This window comes from Oncorhynchus keta, chromosome 21 (assembly GCF_023373465.1).
Source record: "Oncorhynchus keta strain PuntledgeMale-10-30-2019 chromosome 21, Oket_V2, whole genome shotgun sequence".
Classification (NCBI taxonomy): domain Eukaryota; kingdom Metazoa; phylum Chordata; class Actinopteri; order Salmoniformes; family Salmonidae; genus Oncorhynchus; species Oncorhynchus keta.
This window is the reverse complement of record NC_068441.1, coordinates 13,679,893-13,699,052: the sequence shown is the minus strand read 5'-3', so window position 1 is coordinate 13,699,052 and position 19,160 is coordinate 13,679,893. Positions and strand designations below refer to the sequence as shown.

Below are 19,160 nucleotides of genomic sequence, written 5' to 3'. Positions count from 1 at the left end.
CAGTGTGATTAAACAGACAGAGAGCTGTACATGTCAGTGTGATTAGACAGACAGAGAGCTGTACATGTCAGTGTGGTTAGACAGACAGAGAGCTGTACATGTCAGTGTGTGTTAGACAGACAGAGAGCTGTACATGTCAGTGTGATTAAACAGACAGAGAGCTGTACAGGTCAGTGTGATTAGACAGACAGAGAGCTGTACAGGTCAGTGTGATTAGACAGACAGAGAGCTGTACATGTCAGTGTGATTAGACAGACAGAGAGCTGTACATGTCAGTGTGGTTAGACAGACAGAGAGCTGTACATGTCAGTGTGTGTTAGACAGACAGAGAGCTGTACATGTCAGTGTGATTAAACAGACAGAGAGCTGTACAGGTCAGTGTGGTTAGACAGACAGAGAGCTGTACATGTCAGTGTGTGTTAGACAGACAGAGAGCTGTACATGTCAGTGTGATTAAACAGACAGAGAGCTGTACAGGTCAGTGTGATTAGACAGACAGAGAGCTGTACATGTCAGTGTGATTAGACAGACAGAGAGCTGTACATGTCAGTGTGATTAGACAGACAGAGAGCTGTACATGTCAGTGTGTGTTAGACAGCCACATATTTAACATAGACCATAGAAATAGAATGGAATGTCATGCTAAGTATTGGACAGCTGAAGTTCTACCAAAGGTGTGTATGCGCCTTGTTCTATCTGTGGTTGTACTCTACACAATGTATTTTCATTTGCTAGGTAAAGTGTAGGCATACAGTCTATAAGCAAATCAATATGATAGCCTATTTACAGCAAACACACCCACTGATTTTTTGTTGATAAATGTATCTACACTCAAGCTGGGCGATAACATTTGTACAATGTTCACATGTAACCTACACCTGTAGGGATATTAATTCTGGCATTTGTCCCCCGGGAAAGATCTAACAGAGAACAAAGAGATAAGATCAAACTAGCCAGTCATAGAATATTTTGTTGTTGGACAGCTGAGCTGACTGAAGACAGTCCATGCTAAATATCAGCTAGCTAGATATACTAGCCAGCTGTAGCTATCCCCAAGCTATCCCCAAGCTATGCTCATTAGCTGGTTGGCTAAACAAGGTCAGCGCAGGCTTTGAACGACACAGAGCAGAACTGAATTAGCAGATCACCTTGAGATGGAGAGTCAGTCAGGAGGGGGAAGTTCTCAACTTCAAAACCGCTCTCCTTAGCAGAGCTAGCTTAGCTTACCTCATTGTTACTAAGCTACTCACTAACGTAAACTCACGTAAATTCGTACACCGCCTTGGTCCGTACAAGTGTCCTTATTTTAGCGCCCCAAAAACACAATACTTCCAGATCAACTGTAATGTCAATACCATTGTAAAGCACAATTTCTCCCCTTTCCAACATAATCAATTACATGACCCCACGCTGCCCATTTCTGCATAATTCAACAAGACAATGAGCCCCGTCGGGTCTTTTAAAAAATGGTGGGTGGCGACGTGAAACTAATGCGTGATAGTGAGAAGGAGAGATGTTGTGTGGGAAAATTGCTTTTTTTTCACTCGATCTGTCCAACTTATCATCTTATTGCCTCAAATGTAAATAAAACACTTTAGAGTTTAATGTGTCATTGGGCCATATTTACGCTGCATGTGACCAAAACAAACCTCCATCTTGTGTGGCGGTCTCTCACTACCTATTTGAAGGTTTGTGTCGAATTTGAATCGGGTTTTTAGGGCGGTGCAAAGTGATCTTAGAAGTAAACAGCGGCTTTGAGAATGATGATCGCATGCAATGATGACGCAGAAAATGACTAGGTATCCCCCTTACCCCCATCACTGTCCATTTCTTGTTTTTAAAGGATGAGAGAAGTGCTACACCTGGTGGAGAGAGATTGTAAGACAGAAATAGTTGCTTTATGCGTGCTGTACATTACGACATGACACATCAAGATGTAACGGAGGGTGCGTTTTTTAAACTTTTCTCCAATACCATAGAGCCATTACCATGTCGATCAAAGCTTGAATAGAAACGTAGTTCACACCCCTGATTTTGAAGTCAACACAGTCCCATTCGTTTTCTTTGTAGCCACGTATGAATGTTGCGGTTGCGCACATTTGTACAGAATGGGGTGAGATTACGTTACTGCCGTTGTTTGCTTGCTGTAATTGAATGGCAAAGGCACAAGAAACACCCACATTAAACCACACCCAAAAGACAACTTTCGTTTGAGCTTCAGTAATGGCTGCTGCACTTCTTACTTAGCACTGGGAAGAAACACACGCGGTTTAGGAGAGTACCTTTAACCCAATAACCTGTGCAAACAAAAGGAAGCCTGGTTTGTATAGTAAATGCCGCTAGTTACTAGACTTTCCACCAAAACAAAAAGTAACCTGTATTTGTCTACATTTTAGCATGGCCAATACGTACACAGTTGGTCCTTTCCTCATTTTCAAAGAATGCTAAACTGCCCATACAGTATTTGTAGACTTACCTTAATGTAACTGGCCTGGTTGTGTCCCAGAAAGAGTAGTGCTGACCTAAAAAGCATGGGGATGTGAGAGACAAATGGAGTGCTGTGAGCTAATGGAGAGAGTCCCCTGCTCTTTCTCTGGACAAGACCAGTCAGCTGTTTCCTGCCAATTATCCTAATGACCAGCTGGGTCCCTCTGCAACGCCCAGGTGTCATAGCGACACACCGTAACGCACGGCAATACTGCCTTATTAGCATATGCAGGTGAGAGGCGACCCAATCAACGCCGTCTCCATTGTTATTCTGGTCGTCGTCGCTAACAAGCTCTGCTGAACGTGACACACGTGATAAATGGATTGTCTTCCTCACCAATAAGAGGACCACACTGGACTGTCATATGAGAAAGAGGTCGTTCTAAAATAACTTACTTAAAACGGGAGTAGCTTACTGCACCGAATTCAAAAATAAGAGAGAGAAGGTGCAAGAAATGCAGGAAGTGATGCATGTGACACAAGAGTGGAGGAGAGGTAAAGAGTAGTGAAAAATATGGAGTCGAGTACAGATAGAGCACGTGGGTGGTAGTGTGTAGAACAGTCAAACATTGTGTAGGTAGGATGTAGAGTTGTGCTTGTAGCACCACCTGTACTGTACCCACCTTCCAGCCTGACAACCAGGGGAACTTTGAGCTCCAGCTCACGGCAAGCCTTGGTGATCCCGTTGGCAATGATGGCACAGTTGACGATGCCCCCGAAGATGTTCACCAGGATGGCTTCCACCTGTGGCACAGACAACAGGAAACGGTTTTAATATAGTCCTAAAGGAGGAAACATTCAGATGTATACAGTACTATACTGTTATTCTAAGCTGTACAGACCCCAATAATCAGTATTGCACATATTGATGTACCAAAAATGTATACAGTACTGTGAAAGGGCGCGCAAAGAATAAAACAGTCAAACCCAGGGCAGACTGTGTGATGTCTGGCGAGGCAGGGTGATTACACTAACACATAACACAGTAATTACCCTGGGCAGTTGTGTAGAGAGTTGAGTGTGAGTAGACAGGATTAATCCTGCATGTTTGTTTATAATCTCTGCTCATCTGTAAACGCTGCCGTGTGTGAACGGCGTGTGTGTCTGTGTGTGTGTGAGAGAGATCGAGAAAGAACGAGGGCGGTGTGTGTGAGAACCGTGTGTGTGTGGTAATGATGTTTACACACAGAGAAACAGGATCAGGGGCGTGTAGAGAGATATTAGGGATGCCCATGATACTTCATACAATAGACTAAGGGCAACATGCCGTTCAATCTCTTAGGGCCACATCGCTGAAATCTAGAGATCTGCGTGTGTATCAAACAAATGCAAGACTGTTTGCCATAGTGACCCCTGTTATGAATGTAATGTGAACAGACTGACGAAGAATTCCATTGTCGTTTGTTATCTGTTATTCGTGCATTAAGGCAGTGAACATTGCATCTTCGCCATTGTATATGTCCTCTTTGAGGACACACTACAACACTGTACGTGTGTGCGTGTCAGACAGCCATATTAATGTGGAGCAGCTGTCATTCTCCAAGGAGAAGCAGTCCTCAGGTGGCTGTGTTGTTCATTACTGTCATCTGTGACTGATACCACACTATTAGAGACACAGCGCCATCACCAATAACACAGGGACAGCCCTGTCACAAAGACACACACACACACACACACACACACACACACACACACACACACACACACACACACACACACACACACACACACACACACACACACACACACACACACACACACACACACACACAGGTTCTCCACAGAACATTCTATCTACAGTGAGTGAGAGGCAGAGTGAGTGAGAGAGCTGGTGTGAGAAAGACAGCTTCATTGGTTATATAAAACAGTTCCACTGTCTGCCTTACATCCTGCTAGGTTACATCTGAAGCAGGGCCTGAGTGTTCCTTTCTAAAGGTCCATGTTACCTCCACAGCCTGGGGGTGTGAGTGTGTGTTCCCCTTGGCCCTGGGTAGCTCTCGCCCCAGGCACAGACTAGTTTAATCCCGGCACTGCTTCTGCCCAGTCACAGCATTACATTCAGACAAAAATCACAGAGGAGGGAGAGAGAGACAGAGGACTAGAAAGGAAGAGATACAGCGAGCTAGGGAGAGAAAGAGTGTGAGAGAGAGACGGACAGAGTGGGGACACTGGCTTCTGGTGGGTGAGATCTGTCAATACTCCAGGCTCTCTGCTGAACCTTAGCCCTGCCATTGATCTCTCCCTGTAGATCATTAGATGATCTAGCTATACTCTGAGGACACCACATTGGGAAGGGTATATCTATGCATCAACATACATATCCCACTTGTATAATCTTATAAAATGCCACTCAAGCAAACCTAATCAATGCCCATGATCTGACTTGTGAACCACTTTGGTGGCTCCCCAGTGTGGTTTATAGTGACAACACAACAATAGAAATCGTGTTCAGTAAGACAAGCACATCTCACAATCTTACCTTCACCCTGTGGTTTTGTCCGTTTCTGGCAACACACAGAGCGATTGAAGTTTCCCATGAACGCTAGGGGCTGATTGACAGGTCACAACTCAGGGTTGCTTGGGTAACGATCCAGCGACAAACTGGTGAATATCCTGCTATTCAGTCTCCTCACCACTGGGGGGCAATAGAGACGCTGGTTCTGGAGCCCAGTACAACAAGCCCTATTCTGTTGCTATCAGCAGTACATTTTTCAATCCCAGCTCTATTGAGTAGCACCACATTTTTACCATTCAGGTGTCTCTTTATGACATCTACGTATAGTAAATGATACATCAGACATGATTTATGTATGCTAGCATGCAAGTAAAAGCATTTTATATCATTATTTTATGGCTTTACCTCAGTGGAGTTTGGTAATTCAAAAACACGGGGAAAAGACTCCCAGCTCCCCAACCCTTGTAAAGGGGATACATTTTTGCCACAGTCTTTATGGTTGCAACAGAAAGATTTGAGACGTTAGGCTAAGTGGCTACTTTGCATGATGTATTGCTGTCTCCACCTTCTTGCCGTTGTCTGTGTCCAATAACGTTTGTGCCCTGTTTTGTGCTGCTGCCATGCTGTGTGTTGTGTTGCTGCCATGCTGTGTGTTGTGTTGCTGCCATGCTGTGTGTTGTGTTGCTGCCATGCTGTGTGTTGTGTTGCTGCCATGCTGTGTGTTGTGTTGCTGCCATGCTGTGTGTTGTGTTGCTGCCAAGCTGTGTGTTGTGTTGCTGCCATGCTGTGTGTTGTGTTGCTGCCATGCTGTGTGTTGTGTTGCTGCCATGCTGTGTGTTGTGTTGCTGCCAAGCTGTGTGTTGTGTTGCTGCCAAGCTGTGTGTTGTGTTGCTGCCAAGCTGTGTGTTGTGTTGCTGCCATGCTGTGTGTTGTGTTGCTGCCATGCTGTGTGTTGTGTTGCTGCCATGCTGTGTGTTGTGTTGCTGCCATGCTGTGTGTTGTGTTGCTGCCATGCTGTGTGTTGTGTTGCTGCCATGCTGTGTGTTGTGTTGCTGCCATGCTGTGTGTTGTGTTGCTGCCATGCTGTGTGTTGTGTTACTGCCATGCTGTGTGTTGTGTTGCTGCCATGCTGTGTGTTGTGTTGCTGCCAAGCTGTGTGTTGTGTTGCTGCCAAGCTGTGTGTTGTGTTGCTGCCATGCTGTGTGTTGTGTTGCTGCCATGCTGTGTGTTGTGTTGCTGCCATGCTGTGTGTTGTGTTGCTGCCATGCTGTGTGTTGTGTTGCTGCCATGCTGTGTGTTGTGTTGCTGCCATGCTGTGTGTTGTGTTGCTGCCATGCTGTGTGTTGTGTTGCTGCCATGCTGTGTGTTGTGTTGCTGCCATGCTGTGTGTTGTGTTGCTGCCATGCTGTGTGTTGTGTTACTGCCATGCTGTGTGTTGTGTTGCTGCCATGCTGTGTGTTGTGTTGCTGCCAAGCTGTGTGTTGTGTTGCTGCCAAGCTGTGTGTTGTGTTGCTGCCAAGCTGTGTGTTGTGTTGCTGCCAAGCTGTGTGTTGTGTTGCTGCCAAGCTGTGTGTTGTGTTGCTGCCATGCTGTGTGTTGTGTTGCTGCCATGCTGTGTGTTGTGTTGCTGCCATGCTGTGTGTTGTGTTGCTGCCATGCTGTGTGTTGTGTTGCTGCCATGCTGTGTGTTGTGTTGCTGCCATGCTGTGTGTTGTGTTGCTGCCATTGTCTTAGGACTCTATTTAATATTGTGTTGTCTCTCTTGTTGTGATGTGTGTTTAATCCTAGATTGTTATTACATGTATTTTTATTCCCAGCCCCTGTCCCCTCAAGAGGCATTTTGCCTTTTGTTAGGCTGTCATTGTAAATCAAAATTTGTTCATAACTTACTTTCCTAGTTAAATAAAGGTTAAATAAAAAATAAAGTGTTATCACAGCTTGATTCTAATGTTGAGATTGCAAACCAAATATCTATTGTTCAGCTACACACAGAACATCTCAGGACCCCAAGCGTGGGCGAAAGAAACTGTAAAACCACCGTCGTACTGAGTGAAGGAACAATGAAACACAAATCCAGACCACTGTGACTCCCTCAGTTACTAACCACAGAGGTAGAATAGAAAGCTGAAAAGCAATGCTGTGGGTTAGAGTCGATACACTAGGTAGGCGATACACTAGGTAAGCACACCACCTGCAGTCACACGACACCACCATGAGCACTTAAAAGTCTAAAACACACAGCGAAGCTCCTGGTATCCTCTGTGTTCATGAACTGGATGAAGGTAATACAATTCAACATTCAGAAAGCTCTTTTGTCAACATGTTACTTCACATCAAGCTTCAATGAGCTTTATTCTGCGAGGGGGTAACATGACATATCCACCACCAATGTGTTGCACAACAGACATTTTTCACCTGAATGTGTACTTCATATTTGCCAGGCCTACAGTCATGGCAAAAAGTTTTGAGAATGACACAAATATTAATTTTCAAAGTCTGCTGCCTCAGTTTGTATGATGGCAATTAGCATATACTCCAGAATGTTATGAAGAGTGATCAGATGAATTGCAATTAATTCCAAAGTCCCTCTTTTCCATGCAAATGAACTGAATCCCCAAAAAAACATTTCCACTGCATTTCAGTCCTGCCACAAAAGGACCAGCTGACGTCATGTCAGTGATTCTCTCGTTAACACAGGTGTGAGTGTTGACGAGGACCAGGCTGAAGATCCCTCTGTCATGCTGATTAAGATCAAATAACAGACTGGAAGCTTCAAAAGGAGGGTGGTGCTTGGAATCATTTGTCTTCCTCTGTCAACCACGGTTACCTGCAAGGAAACACGTGACGTCATCATTGACGCGCAAAAAGGGCTTCACAGACAAGGATATTGCTGCCAGTAGGATTGCACCGAAAACAACCATTTATCAGATCATCAAGAACTTCAAGGAGAGGGGTTCAATAGTTGTGAAGAGAGTTTCAGGGCGCCCAAGAAAGTCCAGCAAGCACCAGGACCGTCTCCTAAAGTTGATTCAGCTGCGGGATCTGGGCACCACCAGTAGAGCTTGCTCAGGAATGGCAGCAGGCAGGTGTGAGTGCATCTGCACGCACAGTGAGGCGAATACTTTTGGAGGTTAGCCTGGTGTCAAGAAGGGCAGCAAAGAAGTCACTTCTCTCCAGTTAAAACATCAGGGACAGACTGATATTATGCAAAAGGTACAGGGATTGGACTGCTGAGGACTGGGGTAAAGTCATTTTCTCTGATGAATCCCCTTTCCGATTGTTTCGGGGCATCCGGAAAAAAGCTTGTCGTCGGGAAAAGACGAGGTGAGCGCTACCATAAGTCCTGTGTCATGCCAACAGTAAAGCATCCTGACACCATTCCTGTGTGGGGTTGCTTCTCAGCCAAGGAAGTGGGCTCACTCACAATTTTGCATAAGAACACAGCCATGAATAAAGAATAGTACCAACACATCCTCCGAGAGCAACTTCTCCCAACCATCCAGGAACAGTTTGGTGATGAACAATGCCTTTTCCAGCATGATGGAGCACCTTGCCATAAGATAAAAAGTGACAACTATGTAGCTCGGGGAACAAAACATTGATATTTTGTTGTCCATGGCCAGGAAACTCCCAATACCTTAATCCCATTGAGAACTTGTGGTCAATCCTCAAGAGGCGGGTGGACAAACAAAAACCCATAACCTCTGACAAACTCCAAGCATTGATTATGCGAGAATGGGCTGCCATCAGCTAGGATGTGGCCCAGAAGTTAATTGACAGCATGCCAGGGCAGATTGCAGAGGTCTTGAAAAAGAAGGGTCAACACTGCAAATATTGACTCTTTGCATCAAATTCAGGTAATTGTCAATAAAAGCCTTTGACACTTATGAAATGCTTGTAATTATAGTTCAGTATTCCATAGTAACATCTGACAAAAATATCTAAAGACACTGAAGTAGCAAACTTTGTGGAAATTAATATTTGTGTCGTTCTCAAAACTTTTGGCCACGACTTTATATACTGTACTGATGATGACTTAAGAGACTAGGCGCTGCAGTAGAACCACAGAGCATCGCCACCGTAGACCTGAGCCTTTAAATGTCACACTGATTAATGGCAGAAGTGAATTGGAGTAAAGTTAGGGTTAATCCCTTTAGTTCAATTGCTTTCAATCAAAAGTCCATTTTAAATGTGATCCGGCCGATACCAGTGCAGACTCAAACTCTAACCATCACACTAAAGATCAATACAAATCCACTCTGACGCAATCCTAAACCTCCCAGACCTCTAAGATCAGAGTACATTGTACTATTCTCTGATTACCCCCGTGATACAGGAGCCGCTTTGGAAACATTACCATTTGAGTTAGGATAAACATATGCTATTTCTTGATTCGGTGCAGAGCAGAAAGGAATAAAGCATATTGTACCAGGATCCTTTGAGAACCTTTGTGCCTTTACAGTATGAGGAGTCCTTTCTGGTCCAGTGAATGATTAAACATAACAGGATCATAACAGCCACCGCTCCAATACCCTGTCAAGGCTCTTTCACAGCTGGGAAATGGCTTCACTGGAGAAACAGTCTTTTCAGACTCTATTATCCAGCCTGCTAACTGCATTTAAGACATGAATAGTAGCCTGGAAGATTCTATACTGACAGAGGAACTGGCATTTCCCCAGAGTGTCAATGCATTTTATAAAACACATTTATATTTTATGTTCAACACACAGAGGATGAATGTCATGATTACCATCACTGACAGGTGATACTAGTAAACACACAACATTATAACCCCACAAGTCAAAATTCTACCCATTTGATACCTACAACATGGACATAAGAAACCATACTATTCTCCCCTATAGACTTGTCAACACCTAAAAACGTATTTCCAACCGTTCATTTTAACTAACCAGCATTGTATTTGGTCTGGCTGCTGCAGTGATCCCTGTGGTGAGTGAGTACTGCTGAATTATCACTCCGACACACATTTAGCATTGTGCTTCACACTAACAGCAGTCTACCACTGTTGACCACTGCTAATCTGTCAGAAGAAACACATCTCTCCCTTTGTTACAACCTAGCAAATTGTGCAGAAATTTTTGGAACTCCTTGGTCTCTCTGTGGCCTATTAAGGGCATTGTTCTGCTTTATCTGGTGACAGCAGCCTCCTCTGACAGGCCTGCTGGTCCTGGCCTGTTTATTCCTGCTCCTCCACAGGGCTGCAGTGCCCAGCCTAGGGGTTAAAGGTTAATATGCAGCCTTTCCAAATGAAGACGGGGCCTATAGGCACTAATCCTCCATCTTCAAATGAGCAGTTTTCTGTTGTGGGATGGGGCCCAATTCTATTTAGGTCCCCACGTCCTTCCACAGGACACACCCCTTTAGTGTTAACAGAAACAATTCAGATAGGTGAGCACAACAGTTTGGAAGCGCCACTTCCCCTATTCCTCCAATAGGCTAAGACATCACCATATAAAGCAGAAATGGGGCTCCCAGTTCTACCCAAAAACACAGATTGAACTCACTTCCCAAAATTACTGTTACTTCTGAGGTCACAACACATACATGGTCAGGCATACAACACGCATACACAGCCTGCATATTAAATGGCATATGTACGTGTGTGTTTAGTTTAACAAACTGCAATTTGGCCTGGACGATAAGACAGTTCATTTGATGTAGTTCTTCTTTGTATCTTTCTGGCTTTCTATTTTGGCACCATCTTGTCAAATCTAAGGGCTATTTTTTCTGCCTGCAAATGCATTCCCTGTGGTGTGCTACTCCTCTGGCGCTGGGCCAGGGGAGATGGAGAGAGAGAGAAGGAGAAAGGGAGAGATGGAGAGAGGGAGAAAGGGAGAGATGGAGAGAGGGAGAAGGGCGGCGAGGTGCAGTGCGGGTCGTGGCTCCTATTGAATGCTGGGATTGAGCCTGGCGAAGCAGGATAAGAGGGAAATAATTATCTAGCCTGTTGAAGCATGACAGCTCCTCCTCGCCCAAAGTGAAAGAGATGGAGCATTATGTCAAAGAAGCCTGCTCACAAACAGACATCTTGACACCACCATCTGAATTTTCACTTCATGTTAAGGAACCCTCTGCAACTGACAACTGCCAGAGACTTTCAAGTTCCTTGATGTCCACACGGTCCAAACACACCAAGACAGTCGTGAAGAGGGCACGACAACACCTTTTCCCTCTCAGAAGACTGAAAATATTTGACATGGGTCCCCAGACCCTCAAGGCTTTCGACTCTGTCAATCACCATATTCTTATCGGCAGACTCAGTAGCCTCGGTTTTTCTGATGACTGCCGTGCCTGATTCACCAACTACTTTGCAGACATAGTTCAGTGTGTCAAATCGGAGGGCGTGCTGTCCGGTCCTCTGGCAGTCTCTATGGGGGTGCCACAGGGTTCAATTCTCGGGCCGACTCTTTTCTCTGTGTATATCAATGATGTTGCTCTTACTGCGGGCGATTCCCTGATCCACCTCTACGCAGACGACACCATTCTATATACTTCCGGCCCGTCCTTGGACACTGCTATCTGACCTCCAAATGAGTTTCAATGCCATACAACACTCCTTCCGTGGCCTCCAATTGCTCTTAAACGCTAGTAAAACCAAATGCATGCTTTTCAACCGTTCGCTGCCTGCACCCGCACACCTGACCAGCATCACCACCCTGGATGGTTCCGACCTTGAATATGTGGACATCTATAAGTACCTAGGTGTCTGGCTAGACTGTAAACTCTCCTTCCAGACTCATATCAAACATCTCCAATCGAAAATCAAATCTAGAGTCGGCTTTCTATTCCGCAACAAAGCCTCTTTCACTCACGCCGCCAAACTTACCCGAGTAAAACTGACTATCCTACCGATCCTCGACTTCGGCGATGTCAACTACAAAATAGCTTCCAACACTCTACTCAGCAAACTTTATCACAGTGCCATCCGTTTTGTCACTAAACCACCTTATACCACCCACCACTGCGACCTGTATGCTCTAGTCGGCTGGCCCCCGCCACATATTCGTCGCCAGACCCACTGGCTCCAGGTCATCTACAAGTCCATGCTAGGTAAAGCTCCGCCTTATCTCAGTTCACTGGTCACGAAGGCAACACCCACCCGTAGCACGCGCTCCAGCAGGTGTATCACACTGATCATCCCTAAAGCCAACACCTCATTTGGCCGCCTTTCGTTCCATTTCTCTGCTGCCTGTGACTGGAACGAATTGCAAAAATCGCTGAAGTTGGAGACTTTTATCTCCCTCACCAACTTCAAACATCTGCTATCTGAGCAGCTAACCGATCGCTGCAGCTGTACATAGTCTATCGGTAAATAGCCTACTTGGTTAAATAAAGATTTAAAAAAATACAAATAAAAAAAGGTCCTACAGCTGCACCATCGAGTGCATCCTGACCAGTTGCATCACCACCTGGTATGGTAACTGCTCGGCATCTGACCATAAGGCGCTACAGAGGGTAGTGCTAGTCGGAGGAAGGCCCAAAAAATTGACAGACACCCAAATCACACAAGGTTTTCTCTGCTAACGCACGGCAAGCGGTACGGAGCGCCAAGTCTAGGACCGAAAGGTTCCTTAACAGCTTCTACCCCCAAGCCATAAGACTGGCCACCAGACTATTTACATTGACACCCCCTCCATTTGTTATGTACACTGCTGCTTCTCACTGTTTATTATCTATGTAGTCACTTCACCCCTACCTACATGTACAAATTACCTTCACTAACCTGTACCCCCCACACACTGACTGTACCGGTACCCCCTCGTTATTGTTATTTTATTGTGTTACTTTCCTCAACTCTTTCTTGAACTGCACTGTTGGTTAAGGGCTTGTCAGTAAGCCTTTCACTGTAAGGTCTACACTTGTTGTATTCGGTACATGTGACAAATAGTTTGATTTGATCAATGGACATCTCTACCGACACAGGGAAAGATAGCTTTACTGCATCTTTTACAGGGTTAACTGCATATATACGGCAAACACTATCCCTCTGAGTAATACTTTAGATAAACAAATGTATGCAAATGCCATTTGGAAGGTATTTGCATATATGAAAGTATGGAAACTGTAGTTAGAAAACTGGTTGTAGAAGAAGTTATATGATTCTGTACAGCACCATTCTCTAATTTCTTCCAAATCCATTTCCTGGAAAAACCAAGCACTTTCCAGGGAAGGTGACAATCAATGTCATGACATACACTGGAAACCATTCATTGCATTTGTCTTCACTAGATACCAAGAAGCATGAACGTCAACACGTTTGTTGAGCCCTGACATGACCGAACACTGACATAATACAAATCAAACAACATGTCTTATCCTATACAATATGTCCACTCTCTCTCTCCTGTGACATCCAGCTGTCCCTGTGCTGTGAAATCTGAAGATGTCCTTCTGTTCCTCAGGCCCCCCTGCCACGTGAAGATGTCCTTCTGTTCCTCAGGCCCCCCTGCCACGTGAAGATGTCCTTCTGTTCCTCAGGCCCCCCTGCCACGTGAAGATGTCGTTCTGTTCCTCAGGCCCCCCTGCCACGTGAAGATGTCGTTCTGTTCCTCAGGCCCCCCTGCCACGTGAAGATGTCGTTCTGTTCCTCAGGCCCCCCTGCCACGTGAAGATGTCCTTCTGTTCCTCAGGCCCCCCTGCCACGTGAAGATGTCCTTCTGTTCCTCAGGCCCCCCTGCCACGTGAAGATGTCCTTCTGTTCCTCAGGCCCCCCTGCCACGTGAAGATGTCCTTCTGTTCCTCAGGCCCCCCTGCCACGTGAAGATGTCATTCTGTTCCTCAGGCCCCCCTGCCACGTGAAGATGTCTTTCTGTTCCTCAGGCCCCCCTGCCACGTGAAGATGTCGTTCTGTTCCTCAGGCCCCCCTGCCACGTGAAGATGTCGTTCTGTTCCTCAGGCCCCCCTGCCACGTGAAGATGTCCTTCTGTTCCTCAGGCCCCCTGCCACGTGAAGATGTCCTTCTGTTCCTCAGGCCCCCCTGCCACGTGAAGATGTCCTTCTGTTCCTCAGGCCCCCCTGCCACGTGAAGATGTCCTTCTGTTCCTCAGGCCCCCCTGCCACGTGAAGATGTCCTTCTGTTCCTCAGGCCCCCTGCCACGTGAAGATGTCCTTCTGTTCCTCAGGCCCCCCTGCCACGTGAAGATGTCCTTCTGTTCCTCAGGCCCCCCTGCCACGTGAAGATGTCGTTCTGTTCCTCAGGCCCCCCTGCCACGTGAAGACGTCGTTCTGTTCCTCAGGCCCCCCTGCCACGTGAAGATGTCCTTCTGTTCCTCAGGCCCCCCTGCTACACGAAGATGTCCTTCTGTTCCTCAGGCCCCCCTGCCACGTGAACTTGCCTAGGCACAGCCAGCACGCTTCTCCTCTCTCCGCTGAAGAAAAGAAACCAATCAAGGCAGAAATGAGTTTGCGGCGAGCCAGGAGAGGCGAAGGTGGAGAATGGAAGTGAAAGTAAGGGGGGTGAATGGGGGACATTCCCTGTGAATTGATACCAGAGCCAGTCATTTCCGGCTCAAGGTCTCGCTCGTGACAGAGCGGGGGGTTGAACTGTGACAGCAGCCTCTTGGCAAACCCATCCCCCAATGAGTAAGGCCGTCCTTTCACTCAGACACTCATTCTGTTTTCAACACGCTCGTCAATATGGCCAGCACAAAGTAGCTAACAAGATTGTGCTTTTTTTTAATGCAGGAAATGTTTTTTTTTTTTATTGTCTAAGCATTGTATTGTACACTGTGGCTATATCTATCAGGTCTATTGAGCATGTATTTATTAGGCTGAGCTATATCAGCAATTTCATTATTTTGTAGGTTTCAGTTTCCCTCCGTTTCATCAAACAGTGGAGGTTTATTGAAGCCTCTCTCTGACGCTTACAGTTTCATACACCTTAAGGAGGACAATACAGTAAGAAAACTCAAGACTTTAACCACAGGTTTAAACATGCACCAATACACTCAAGCATACACACACACACACACACAAAATGGGTTGTATGTTATAAAACCTTCCATTCATATTTGTCTTTACTTATCGAATGTTGAATCCTTCAGAATCAATGCGTAATAATAAGTGCTCTACCAGTATACAGACAACAGCCAGATTTCTGAAGGTTGTGGTAGGGGATAGACATCATGGTGGAGGTAAATGCAAAGCACGGCATCTGTTGACACAATAGGGCCGTTTATGGGAGACAGTCACCCGTTATGCATGGCTGACATACAGGGAAGAGACCAGGGATAAAGTGGAGTAAATACTCCCGATGACATTGGAGTGTCTCATTATGATATTCAAGCAGCGTTAGACCAACCCAATAAACCAATTCCAATTTGTACTTCTGCACCCCCATCTATCCCATCCTGACTGCACCATCACAGCCCCAGCCTCTGATCTTTCTCCCATTACACTGCCCTTCCCCAGGCCACATCATTCATATTCTCCCTACGCTACCAGGCCCATCAGCAGCCAAAAGCATGCACTGGATGCTCAGAGGCCATGCACAAGGGCCCCTGGGGGCCTCATCAAGTCTGGAACCTGACTTTGTAGCAGACAGTGAAGTGCACTTCACCTATGCCTTTGTCATGGAGATGGCACTGCGTTGGATAGTGTCTTTGTTGTAGGGATTGAAGTGCCGATTATAACACAGAGGCAGTGGGCATATCTCATGGAGCCGTCTGTCGAACGGCCCTGCACCCTTTCAAGTCCTTCAGCGTTTTGCCATCCATTGTTTTTTTTATCAGATGGGAGGACAGAAATAAGTGAACACCAAATGGCTCTAGACCCAAAGCCCAAATTAGCGACAGTTATCCAGGCTGGAGGGTTACACATTTGACACTAGAATAGTTTCATGGGAAATATATCTACTGTCAATATGTCCTGAAGAAGAACGCAAGCAATCTAAAGTGAGAGTGCAGAAGGGCTAATATTAGACAAATATGAGAAGAGTAGTGAGAGAGATTAAGTGGGACAACACTTGAGGTCAAATGTTCACAGAAATAGGGGCAGACAGGAGGACAAGAGTGGGCAACAGGGGGATGACATGAAAGACAAGACAATGAGAGAGGGAGACTGGCAGCAGGCACAGGAGCGAGAGAAGGGAGCACAGAGACCAGTACTGGCAGGGGACGTTGTCAGCCAGGGATGTAGAACTCATTTCCTGCTGCTCACCTCGGGATCTTGTGCATGTTCTCTCTCTCTCACACACACACACACACACTCACACACACACACACACACAGCTATGCATTAGATTTGAGAAATGCGGACACTGTAAAACAGGCCTATTATTCATCCCGAGAGGGCGGCATCTCGCCGCTGACAGGCAGACATAAATATTTCTCAACCCCTTCACCAAGGGTTAATGGCTGTCGATCATTGAGGGATGACAAGGGAACAACAGAGATATGCAGGGCCACGTGTGCAGACATACACACAGTATTCCTCCATTCAAAGCACGACTGTATGATGGAAGTCAGCAATGTCTAGATTAGACTGGAAAGGGAAAAAAACAGCCAGCCACACAAACACAGCCCTTCAGTGTTGCCCTGTATACATTTAGCAGTGACGGTGTCACATCCTGTCACTGGCCTTCACACAATAACCCGTCAAAGTGGAATGATGTTTTCCAATTTTTTTTAACAAATTAATTAAAAAAATTAAAAGCTGAAATGTCTTTAGTCGATAAGTAATCAACCCCTTTGTTATGGCCAGCCTAAATAAGTTCAGGAGTAAATACTTGATGAACAAGTCACAAAATAAGTTGCATGGACTCAGTCTGCAATAACAGTGTTTAACATGATTTTTGAATGACTACCTCATCTCTGTACCCCACACATACAATTATCTGTAAGGTCCCTCAGTCGAGCAGTGAATTTCAAACACAGATTCAACCACAAAGACCAGGGAGGCTTTCCAATTCCTCACAAACAAGAAAAACCTATTGGTAGGTGGGTTGAAAAAAGCAGACAATGAATAGCAGACAATGAATAGCAGACAATGAATACCAGACAATGAATACCAGACAATGAATAGCAGACAATGAATATCAGACAATGAATAGCAGACAATAAGAGATTCATTCATTTCAACAGGGCAGGTGAGCAGGTGAAAAGAAAGAGCAGGTGTTCCTAATGTTTTGTACACTAAGTGTATAAGAAGGGGGGGCAACTATGTGTAAAAGAATATCTGTAATTTATTAACAGTTCACCCAATATGGATGACAATACCCTCTAATTAAAGCGGACAGTGTGCACTGTCAGCCCCATTGCTGGAGCAAAGAACAACAGAAAATTCATCAATGTCTCAATACTTTTGGAGCTCACTCTATATACTTTTTGGGATGATAAACGTTTTCAGTGTAAACTTAAATAACAGATATATACAACAACAGAAATAAAGTATCTAGTAAAGATAATGGAGTACATTTTCTGTCAGCTCCATAAAACCACACCATTGGCCACCTACTACCACAGCAACCTAACTTGGCCACCGCTGCGTGTCTCTCTCAGACACAGGGACTGACATTCTAAAACATGAGCAGTGATTACTATACACCATCCTTAGATATTTCGCCTTTCAATCATTGCAGAGTTTAGCCAGCACAGCGGTGCCCTGCTCTACTATGAGCGAGAATTACTTTTTTTTTTTTAAATTGAAGGAATGCATAATAGCAGGGAATTGCATACATAATCACCTCCGAGACCTAGCACAACAAACCAGCACTGAATATAAAAGCCTAACATTCCTACTTTCTTCATAATGCTACATGGCCAATCAAAATTAATTTATTCTAATGTATTCACACAGAAGGTCAATTATCCAAATGATTCCAGTTCAGATTGCACCTGATCATGGGAGCCAATGAGCCATCTAAAGGGCAGCTGGGTGGTTTTGCAAGGCAAATCATCTCCAACTTCTTTTTGTCACCCTGTTTGCATAGACACACCGCTCTTCTTCAGTGAAGTGCATTTGCTAATGGGTAAACAACTGGGCTTTTTGACGCACAGCACTGAAGCAGACAGCCAGGCGGGCACGCCTAGGAGCCAGAGACAGTCGAATCAGTGAGTGGACAAACAAGTCTGGATAAATGACCAACATAACCAACAGACTATTCATATTCAGCCTTGCACCCACACAGATTAATCCCATCATTTACACCTGACAGTAACACGTATTTCAGGAGTTAACAACTGGATTAGCTACATTATTTAGATTTTGCGTAAACATAGCCACGGGCTCATGTCTTTGAAAGAATGCAACCACCAAATAAGCACACACACTCGTTAACAATACCACACACACACTCGTTAACAATACCACACACACACACTCGTTGACAATACCACACACACACACACTCATTGACAATACCACACACACACACACTCGTTGACAATACCACACACACACACTCGTTGACAATACCACACACACACACTCGTTGACAATACCACACACACACACTCGTTGACAATACCACACACACACACTCGTTGACAATACCACACACACACACTCGTTGACAATACCACACACACACACTCGTTGACAATACCACACACACACACTCGTTGACAATACCACACACACACACTCGTTGACAATACCACACACACACTCGTTGACAATACCACACACACACACTCGTTGACAATACCACACACACACACTCGTTAACAATACCACACACACTAGTTAACAATACCACACACACACACACTCGTTGACAATACCACACACACACACACACTCGTTGACAATACCACACACACTCGTTGACAATACCACACACACTCGTTGACAATACCACACACACACTCGTTAACAATACCACACACACACTCGTTAACAATACCACACACTCGTTGACAATACCACACACACACTCGTTGACAATACCACACACACACTCGTTGACAATACCACACACACACTCGTTGACAATACCACACACACACACTCGTTGACAATACCACACACACACACTCGTTGACAATAACACACACACACACTCGTTGACAATACCACACACACACACTCGTTGACAATACCACACACACACACACACACACACTCGTTGACAATACCACACACACACACACACACTCGTTGACAATACCACACACACACACACACTCGTTGACAATACCACACACACACACACACACTCGTTGACAATACCACACACACACACTCGTTGACAATA

General features: G+C 45.3%; 1 protein-coding gene across 2 annotated transcripts in view; it reads right to left on the bottom strand.

Moving 5' to 3' along the window:
• LOC118400160 (succinate--CoA ligase [GDP-forming] subunit beta, mitochondrial-like) overlaps nucleotides 1–19,160 on the bottom strand; it is a 144,106-nt gene that overhangs the window by 10,091 nt on the left and 114,855 nt on the right. The window contains exons 10-11 of one of the 2 annotated variants that reach the window (XM_035796712.2): nucleotides 3,111–3,231; nucleotides 2,477–2,522 (exon numbers count right to left, since the gene is read on the bottom strand). In XM_035796712.2, coding sequence (XP_035652605.1) covers nucleotides 2,477–2,522; nucleotides 3,111–3,231 — 167 coding nt within the window. The remainder of the gene's footprint in view (nucleotides 1–2,476; nucleotides 2,523–3,110; nucleotides 3,232–19,160) is intronic. The other variant, XM_035796713.2, reaches the window with a different exon arrangement.